Genomic DNA, 10446 nt, shown 5'->3' on the forward strand with positions numbered 1-10446 from the left:
CTGCTAAGGGGACAGGACAACTTCACCGCATCAAAGGGATGATGGACGGGGCCATTTACCATCAAATCTTGGGTAAAATCAAATCTTGGGTGAGAACCACCTTCCCTCAGCCAGGGCATTGAAAATGGGTCGTGGATAGGTATTCCAGCATGACAATGACCCAAAACACACGGCCAAGGAAACAAAGGAGTGGCTCAAGAAAAAGCACATTAAGGTCCTGGATTGGCCTAGCCAGTCTCCAGACCTTAATCCCATAGAAAATCTGTGGAGGGAGCTGAAGGTTCGAGTTGCCAAACGTCAGCCTGGAAACCTTAATGACTTGGAGAAGATCTGCAAAGAGGAGTGGGACAAAATCCCTCCTGAGATGTGTGCAAACCTGGTGGCCAACTACAAGAAACGTCTGACCTCTGTGATTGCCAAAAAGGGTTTTTCCACCAAGTACTAAGTCATGTTTTGCAGAGGGGTCAAATACTTATTTCCCTCATTAAAATGCAAATCAATTTATAACATTTCTGACATGCGTGTTTGACATGCGTGAGATTTTTGTGTTGTTATTCTGTCTCTCACTGTTCAAATAAACCTACCATTAAAATTATAGACTGATCATTTCTTTGTCAGTGGGCAAACGTACAAAATCAGCAGGGGATCAAATCCTTTTTTTCCCTCACTGTTCTACCTGTTCTACCTGTTCTAGGAGAGATGTGGTTCTACCTAAGAAGGTGTGTGTGTGTTTATAATATCTACCTGTATCCTCTGCTCTCTTCTCGTCCTCTCGTCCTCCAAGGCCGCCCAGACCATAGCCACTGTCACACCAGACGGGAGATGTCTGCAGACACCTTGCTGGTCCTACAATGGATAATGACCCTCTACCTCTCTTACCAATAAACAGAGCTTGAGAGCACAGCGTTCTGTAGTGTGGTGTCACTGTTGGGAAATATGAACAGCAACCGTAGATACACTATGGCGGGTATTCAATCGGCTCTTTGTCGACAAGGGTAATTCACGCTTGAGCAGACATTGATGTAATTGCCTTTAAAAAGGGACAATGTCGACAGCGCTATTTGTTGTCACAATAACGCACCTTTGATTGAATCCCGTCATAATGTTTACATCGCATGAACACTGGCCTGGAGACCACAAAGTCAGGACTCAGGAGAGGGCATAGGGCAGATCACATAAGTTTTATTTATTGGTCCAAACCATCCCAGGATGCAGTGGGACTAGACATGATCACATGGTACCAGCGGTGTATTCATTAGGCGCACACCGTCGTAAAACATTGGACACATTTGGGTAGGTCCCTCCTCGTTTGGTTCCCAGTGAATTACACCCCTAGCCTCTCTGGCCACAGCATCCCAAATTACACACTATGGGCCCTGATCAAAAATAGTACACTGCTGGCTTGCCACTGAAGCTAAGCAGGGTCAGTCCTGGTTGGTCCCTGGATGGGAGACCAGATGCTGCTGTAAGTGGTGTTGGAGGGCCAGTAGGATGCACTCTTTCCTCTAGTCAATTTTTTTATCTCAATGCCCCAGGGCAGTGATTGGGGACATTGCCCTGTGTAGGGTGCCGTCTTTCGGATGGGACGTTAAACGGGTGTCCTGACTCTCTGTGGTCACTAAAAGATCCCATGACACTTACCGTAAGAGTAGGGGTGTTAACCCCGGTGTCCTGGCTAGATTCCGAATATGGTCCTTACACCATCATCCCCAGGTTCCAATTCGCTCATTCATCCCCCCTCCCCCTCCTCTCCCCTGTAACTATTCCTGAGGTTGTTGCTGTAAAATGAGAATGTGTTCTCAGTCAACTTACCTGGTGAAATAAATATAGGGAATAAGAAACCGTCAAACAGGCAAAGCAAACAATCCTACTACACTTGCTCTGACGCTCATCGGATGTGGCAGGACTTGCAAACTATAACGGATTACAAAGGGAAACCCAGCCGTGAGTTGTCCAGTGACGCAAGACGAGCTAAATACCTTCTATACTCGCTTCGATGCTAGCAACACTGAACCATTTATGAGAGCCCAAGCTGTTCCGGACGACTGTGCTCTGTGATCACGCTCTCCATAGCCGATGTGAGTAAGACCTTTAAACAGGTCAACATTCACAAGGCCGCGGGGCCAGACGGATTACCAGGATGTGTACTCAGAGCATGCATGGCACAACTAGCAAGTGTCTTCACTGACATTTTCAACCTCTCCCTGTCTGAGTCTGTAATACCCACGTTTCAAGCAGACCACCATAGTCCCTGTGCCCAAGAATGCGAAGGTAACCTGCCTAAATGACTACCGCCCCGTAGCACTCAGGTCAGTAGCCATGACATCCTTGGAAAGGCTGCTAATGGCTCACATCAACACCATTATCCCAGAAACCCTAGACCCACTCCAATTCGCATACCGCCCCAACAGATCCACAGATGATGCAATCTCTATTGCACTCCACACTGCCCTTTCCCACATTGACAAAAGGAACACCTACATGAGAATGCTGTTCATGGACTACAGCTCAGCGTTCAACACCATTGTGCCCTCCAAGCTCATCACTAAACTAAGCACCATTGGATTAAATACCTCCCTCTGCAGCTGGACCCTGGACTTCCTGACGGGCCGACCCCAGGTGGTAAGGGTAGGTAACAACACATCCATCAAGCTGACCCTCAACACGGGGGCCCCTCAGGGGTGCGTGCTCAGTCCCCTCCTCTACTCCCTGTTCACCCACGACTGCGCAGCCGCACACAACTCCAACACCATCATTACGTTTGCCGATGACAGGACGGAAGTAGGCCTGTTCACCGAAGACGATGAGACCGCCTACAGGGAGGAGGTCAGACAACCTCTCCCTCAACGTCAGCAAGACAAAGGAGCTGATCGTGTACTACAGGAAACGGAGGGCCGAGCACGCCCTCGTCCACATCGACAGGGCTGTAGTGGAGCAGGTCGAGAGATTGAAGTTCCTTGGTGTCCACATCACTAAGGAATTATCATGGTCCACACACACCAACACAGTCGTGAAGAGGGCACGGCAACGCATCTTCCCCCTCAGGAGGTTGAAAATATTCGGCATGGGCCCTCAAATACTCAAAAACGTCAACAGCTGCACCATTGAGAGCATCCTGACTGGCTGCATCACCGCCTGGTATGGCAACTGCTCGGCGTCCGACTGAAAGGTGCTACAGAGGGTAGTGCGTACGGCCCAGTACATCACTGGGACCGAGCTCCCTGCCATCCAGGACCTCTGTACCAGACTTGTCAGAGGAAGGCCCTAAAAATGGTCAAAGACTCCAGCCACCAAAGTCATACTGTTCTCTCTGCTACACGGCAAAGCGGTACCGATACACAAAGTCTGAAACCAACAGGACCCTGAACAGCTTCTACTAAATAGTAAACCAATAGCTACCCAAACTATCTGCATTGAACCTTTTTGCATAACTGTGTTGACTACCACTGTTTTATACATCCTGTTGCCTTATCCTTACCGATATATATATATATATATATATATATATATATATACATACACACACACAGTGGGGAGAACAAGTATTTGATACAGTGCCGATTTTACAGGTTTTCCTACTTACAAAGCATGTAGAGGTCTGTAATTTTTATCAGAGGTACACTTCAACTGTGAGAGACGGAATCTAAAACAAAAATCCAGAAAATCAACATTGTATGATTTTTAAGTAATTAATTTGCATTTTATTGCATGACATAAGTATTTGATCACCTACCAAACAGTAAGAATTCCGGCTCTCACAGGCCTGTTAGTTTTTCTTTAAGAAGCCCTCCTGTTCTCCACTCATTACCTGTATTAACTGCACCTGTTTGAACTCGTTACCTGTATTAACTGAATAAAAACATAGATCAAATAGACAGGCGGAAATCAGACAGCTGTCGTGTGTGCCATGAACGTTCTTTATCTACACTGAACAAAAATATAAACGTAACATGTAAAGTGTTGGTCCCATGTTTCATGAGCTGAAATAAAAGATCCCAGAAACGTTCAATACGCACAAAAAGCTTATTTCTCTCAAATGTTGGGAGCACATTTGTTTACATTTACAAAGTGTATCTCTCAAACACCCTCATTCAGGCAACGCCTAGCGCCTTCAGAAAGTATTCACACCCTCACTCAGGCAACGCCTAGCGCCTTCAGAAAGTATTCACACCCCTTGACTTTGTCCACATTTTGTGTTAAAGACTGAATTTAAAATTGATTACATTGAAATTGTGTCACTGGCCTTGAAATGTTTACAAATTAATTACAAATGAAAAGCTGAAATGTATTGAGTGAATAAGTATTCAACCCTTTTGGTATAGCAAGCTTAAATACGTTCAGGAGTAATAATTTGCTCACATAAGTTGCATGGACTCACTCTGTGTGCAATAATAGTGTTTAACATGATTTTTGTGTTTTAACATGATATTTGAATGACTACCTCATCTCTGTAACCCACAGGAGGCTGCTGAGGGGAGGAAGGTTCATAATAATGTCCAGAATGGAGCGAATGGAATGGCTGAAAACACCTGAAAACTGTAGTTTTTGTAGTGACTGGGTGTTTGATGTATTTTATACCAATCCTCCCCAATTAAAGGTGCCACCAATCTCCTGTGCTGTACCCCACACATACAATTATCTGTAAGGTCCCTCAGTCGAGCAGTGAATTTCAAACACAGATGCAACCACAAAGACCAGGGAGGTTTTCCAATGCCTCGCAAAGAAGGGCAACTATTGGTAGATTGGTAAAAAAAAATGTAAAAGCAGACATTGAATATCCCTTTGAGCATGGTGAAGTTATTAATTACACTTTGGATGGTGTATCAATACACCCAGTCACTACAAAGATACAGGCGTCCTTCCTAACTCAGTTGCCGGAGAGGATGGAAATCGCTCAGGGATTTCACCATGAGGCCAATGGTGACTTTAAAACTGTTACAGAGTAATGGCTGTGATAGGAGAAAACTGAGGATGGATCAACAACATTTTAGTTACACCACAATACTAACCTAAATGACAGAGTGAAAAGAAGGAAGCGTGTACAGAATAAAAATATTCAAAAACATGCATCCTGTTTGGAATAAGGCACTAAAGTAATACTGCAAAAAGTGTGGCAAAGCAATTCACTTTTTGTCCTGAATACAACGTGTTATGTTTGGGGCAAATCCAATATGACACATTACTGAGTACAACTCTCCATATTTTGAAGCATAGTGGTGGCTACATCATGTTATGGGTATGCTTGTAATAGTTAAAGACTGGGGAGTTTTTCAGGATAAAAAAGAAACTGAATGGAACTAAGCACAGGCAAAATCCTAGAGGAAAACCTGGTACATTCTGCTTTCCACCAGGCACTGGGAGATATGCCACACATGTCAGGTGGATGGATTATCTTGGCAAATAAGAAATGCTCACTAACAGGGATGTAAACAAATGTATGCACAGCATTTGAGAGAAATAAGCTTTATGTTTGTATGGAAAAATTCTGGGATGATTTATTTCAGCTCATGAAACATGGGACCAACACTTTAAATGTTGCTTTTATCTTTATGTTCAGTATAGATACAACATGTTCATGGCACACATGACAGCTGTCTGATTTTCACCTATCTCAGTGGACTAATCCATTGAAGAGGCCGCGGGGGTGCCATGGTCCAAGAAGGGGAGGGTGGCTCAGAGATGCCACGGTCCAAGAAGGGGAGGGTGGCTCAGATGCACAGATGCACAAGGCACGTCTCTCCAGTATCCCCATGACATATATTAATCAGTAGCAGCCTACATTCACCAGTAGTAGCCTACATTAACCAGTAGTAGCCTACATTAACCAGTAGTAGCCTACATTAACCAGTAGTAGCCTACATTAACCAGTAGTAGCCTACATTAACCAGTAGTAGCCTACATTAACCAGTAGTAGCCTACATTAATCAGTAGCAGCCTACATTAACCAGTAGTAGCCTACATTAATCAGTAGCAGCCTACATTAATCAGTAGTAGCCTACATTCACCAGTAGCAGCCTACATTCACCAGTAGTAGCCTACATTCACCAGTAGCAGCCTACATTCATCAGTAGTAGCCTACATTAATCAGTAGCAGCCTACATTCATCAGTAGTAGCCTACATTAATCAGTAGCAGCCTACATTCACCAGTAGCAGCCTACATTCACCAGTAGTAGCCTACATTAATCAGTAGTAGCCTATATTAATCAGTAGTAGCCTACATTCACCAGTAGTAGCCTACATTCACCAGTAGTAGCCTACATTCACCAGTAGTAGCCTACATTCACCAGTAGTAGCCTACATTCACCAGTAGTAGCCTACATTCACCAGTAGTAGCCTGGGCTCAGACCCAGAGGAGAGACCTAGCGTTGAAACCCTCTCATATTCAGGCGTCCTAATGAGATGACTACTAAAGCCGATGCCATCAAACCTAGCAGCCTCAGGTATGTTTTGAAAGAGACCAGATTCCCTTTGCGAAACAGTGCTAGGCAATTCTGGAATGTTCTTAGACCTTCCACTGAAAAGCGAGCTTTGAATGATGCCGAATCTAGGGTTAAACCTGTGATGAGGGTATATTGAGATGTGAAAGTAAGCATCCTTCAGGTCGACGGATACGAACCAATCTCCTTGGCGCACAGAACATAGCAGAGCAGTGTGTCAACCTTCTGAACGTGTACTTTCTCATGTGCCTGTTCAAAGCGCTTAGATCTAGGATCGGGTGTATGCCGCCCCCCCTTTTTTAGAACCAGTAAATATCTAGAGTAAAAACCGCAGTGGCTTTGCTGGGAAGGAACAATTCTTATTGCCCTTATCCCAATTAGCGATGTGATTTCTTACTGGAGGACACGCGCTGATTCCCCCTGAACCTGAGTGTGTATGAATCCCTTGAAATGAGGCGGGGTGACAGCGAATTGTAGTCTGTATCCCCTGTCTATAGTGCCCTGTACCCAGTATGACCCTGAGCATGCCCGCCAGTTCTCTCTCCGCTCCGAGAGAGGGCTGACGGGAATTTCCCCCAAAGACGCACTGCGCATGCTCGGCTGGCCCGCACCGGGAGAGCGCTTATGTGGCCTATCACCATAGAAGGAGCGATAGCGCCTTTTGGTGGCGTTATAGGGAGGCACCCTGTTTGTTTTGATTTTGTGAGAAACAACATGTCTGACTGCGGCCTTGGCCTGAAGCCTGGATGCGCTAGTGTTAAAATGTTTTATGTGAACTGACATTGGGGAGTGTTTATGAGACAGGAGGGGGGACTTGTAGGAGCATCCACCTGAACATTGTCTCTTCTCCTCTTTGGGTTGTACTCTGTTGCCACCATCTTGGGCCCGGTATGCCGGAAAGAACACTGAGGTGCCTGGGAACTTGCACCCTGGAACAAGCTCAAGATTGGCGGAGGGGACACCGGTAGGCCAACTGCTTCTTCCTCCCCTGGGTGGGGTTAGGAACCGGCTGGCTCCTTGGTGCCATGGGTGGGAAGGGAGGCTTCTTAGACCAGGGGCCCTTAGGGTCCAAGGTTCTCTGCTGCCCTGGGCTAACAACCTGGGGGGCTGGGCCTCTGGGGATCTTAAAGGTTGACGGGGGTCGACCTGTTGCAGCCTGGGAAAAGGTGCGGTGAGGCACTGGGGAGGCACGGGGGAGGCACAGGGGAGGCACTGGGGAGGCAGAGGGGAGGCACTGGTCTGTGTCTTCCTGGGAAGACAGAGCTGTAGGGCTTCACCCTCCCTCTTTTTCTCCTCGCACCGTTTCTGCATCATTTTGACGGTGGAAAAGGCCTTTAGGGTCTACTGGATCATCCAGGATCTTCAGCTTCTCACTATGAGACACCGTGGATAGATTGAGCCATCGCGCCTTCTCTTGCAATATCATGAGCCCCATCGCTCTTCCTGACACCTGGACGGTGGTTTTAAGTAGACGCAGGTTGAGGTCTGTGGCAATTCAGATCTTGTCCCATAAACCCGGCTCCGATGTGACCGCTATCTCCTCCTGTACCTCAGCTTGGTATGCCGAGAGCATGGAGGCAGTGCTGAGAGCCCTCCACACTGTGGCAACCCACCTGTAGATCATCTCTGTCGCGGAGGACTGGAAGCGCTCGTACTTGGTTGGTAAGGTGGGTGTAGATGGGAAGCCACCAGTGGTTCAATGGGGGGCATGTGGGCAAGCCCAATCCCTTCCATGTCAACGCAGTCCAACACTGATCCACCTTGGACAGGGTTCTTGGAGGAGAAAGGTGTACGGGTAATCTCCTCCAGGCATTCTGGGAAGACTGGTAGTAATTGCCTGGCCGCCCGTTTGGCTTTGGGTAGTCTCTTACCCTCGTAGCGGGACGTGGTGGTCTCTGCTATTGCATTGGGCCAAGGAATCACCAGTTTATCCGCAGGGCGTTTGCACATGTCCTGCAGGTCCACACCGAGCGCTGGTGGGGGTGGAGCCCAACCTGTGTGTCCGGTTTCGGATTCCCCGGCAGGAGGTTTGGTGGCCTGGCCTGAGGGGATGAAGGAGTCTTCATCTCCTTCAGATGATTCCGAAAGGAGGCTGTCATTGTTGTCTCCTATCAGGAAGCAGGGCAGGGAGGTCGCGAGGTTGTTGCTGGAGTCCTCTAACAGCGGGGCAACGGCATCGAGCTGGTCGCCCCAGCTAGCGCTATCCATCAGGATTACCCGTGGGGATATCCATGGCCTCTGATGAGTCATCGGGGACGCCAGCCCCAATGTTAGGGTTCTGTTGACTCAGGCTAGCTTGGCGTGCTAGCTTGGCGTGCTAGCCTGCGACGGAGGCTGTTCATAGTGAAAAGGGCACAGTGTGGACAGGAGCCGGGGGAGGCTAATGCTAATGCTTCCTGGGCATGTTACAGCCCAATGTTTGAATCTAATGTGCAATCCAATGTATGAATCGATTGCTTATACTTACGTAAAATCAAACCACTGGCAACCCTCTCCAAAGACAGATTCCGAGAATTCCTCAGCGTTCACCTCCGCATCAAAAGTTTCAGGTTGATCCTTGAGCTCACTCACTATGAAAAGACATTCAAGCAGTACATTTGGCATTCAAATATATTATTTTCATTGGAGTGTATGCTGATGTCCTTTATCTTGATATCAAGATATCTCCAGAGCTTCAACCACTCTACCAACTGTAGTGTGAGTCTAAAGCAGTGTTTCCCAACCCTGGTCCTCCTGTACCCACAACCCTGGTCCTCCTGTACCCCCAACCCTGGTCCTCCTGTACCCCCAACCCTGGTCCTCCTGTACCCACAACCCTGGTCCTCCTGTACCCACAACCCTGGTCCTCCTGTACCCACAGTTTCGTAAAACATGTATTTCATCTCTAGATCAACTATGTATTGGATGAGAGCCAGGCCACACAATGCATTGATCATTAAAGATGGCCACATATGCCTCACAAGGGAGAACCTTCTAACCCTGGAGATGGACCCAATGGTGGGTAACTCACTGGTTGAGAGAGTGATTTTAAAGATTAGAGGCAAAAAGTAAAATTAAATGAACTTGACATGTCTGAAACGTTGGTCTGACAGAATTCTATATTTCCAGGAATTATAAAACACACGATCCAGCTTCAGTAGGTGTGTGAATTGTAATCCCAAAAATGTGGATATCAGAACAATCTTGAGGGAATTCTATTTGAGTCAGAAAAGGATATTCATACGACAGGTAAGATACACTACATTACCAAAAGTATGTGGACATCTGCTCGTCGAACATCTCATTCCAAAATGGGCATTAATATGGAGTTGGTCCCCCCTTTGCTGCTATAACAGCCTCCACTCTTCTGGGAAGGCTTTCCACTAGATGTTGGAACATTGCAGTTGGGACTTGCTTCCATTCAGCCACAAGAGCATTAGTGAGGTTGGGCACTGATGTTGGGCGATTAGGCCTGGCTCGCAGTCAGCGTTCCAATCCCTACATTTTTTTACGTTATAGTCTTATTCTAAAATTGATTAAATTGTTTTTTTTCCCTCATCAATCTACACACAATACCCCATAATGCTAAAGCAAAAACAGGTTATAAAAAAAAATAAAAAAAACGTAAGACTTCTCCCTACAGTCCTCAGACATTCAGCCTTCTCCCTACAGTTCTCAGACATTCAGCCTTCTCCCTACAGTTCTCAGACATTCAGCCTTCTCCCTACAGTCCTCAGACATTCAGCCTTCTCCCTACAGTCCTCAGACATTCAGCCTTCTCCCTACAGTTTAAGACATTCTGCCTTCTCCCTATAGTTTAAGACATTCAGCCTTCTCCCTTCAGTTTAAGACATTCAGCCTTCTCCCTACAGTTTAAGACATTCTGCCTTCTCCCTACAGTTTAAGACATTCAGCCTTCTCCCTACAGTCCTCAGACATTCAGCCTTCTCCCTACAGTTTAAGACATTCAGCCTTCTCCCTACAGTCCTCAGACATTCAGCCTTCTCCCTACAGTTTAAGACATTCTGC

At 46.7% G+C, this 10446-nt stretch overlaps 1 protein-coding gene across 1 annotated transcript in view; it reads left to right on the forward strand.

Moving 5' to 3' along the window:
• fam228a (family with sequence similarity 228 member A) overlaps window positions 1-800 on the forward strand; it is a gene marked incomplete at its 3' end in the record, with an annotated part of 36450 nt that extends 35650 nt beyond the window's left edge. The window contains exon 9 of the mRNA XM_084193359.1: window positions 785-800. Coding sequence (XP_084049485.1) covers window positions 785-800 — 16 coding nt within the window. The remainder of the gene's footprint in view (window positions 1-784) is intronic.
• Between the last annotated feature and the right edge of the window lie 9646 nt (window positions 801-10446).

This window comes from Coregonus lavaretus, assembly GCF_964263955.1.
Source record: "Coregonus lavaretus genome assembly, contig: HAP1_SCAFFOLD_1042, whole genome shotgun sequence".
NCBI lineage: Eukaryota > Metazoa > Chordata > Actinopteri > Salmoniformes > Salmonidae > Coregonus > Coregonus lavaretus.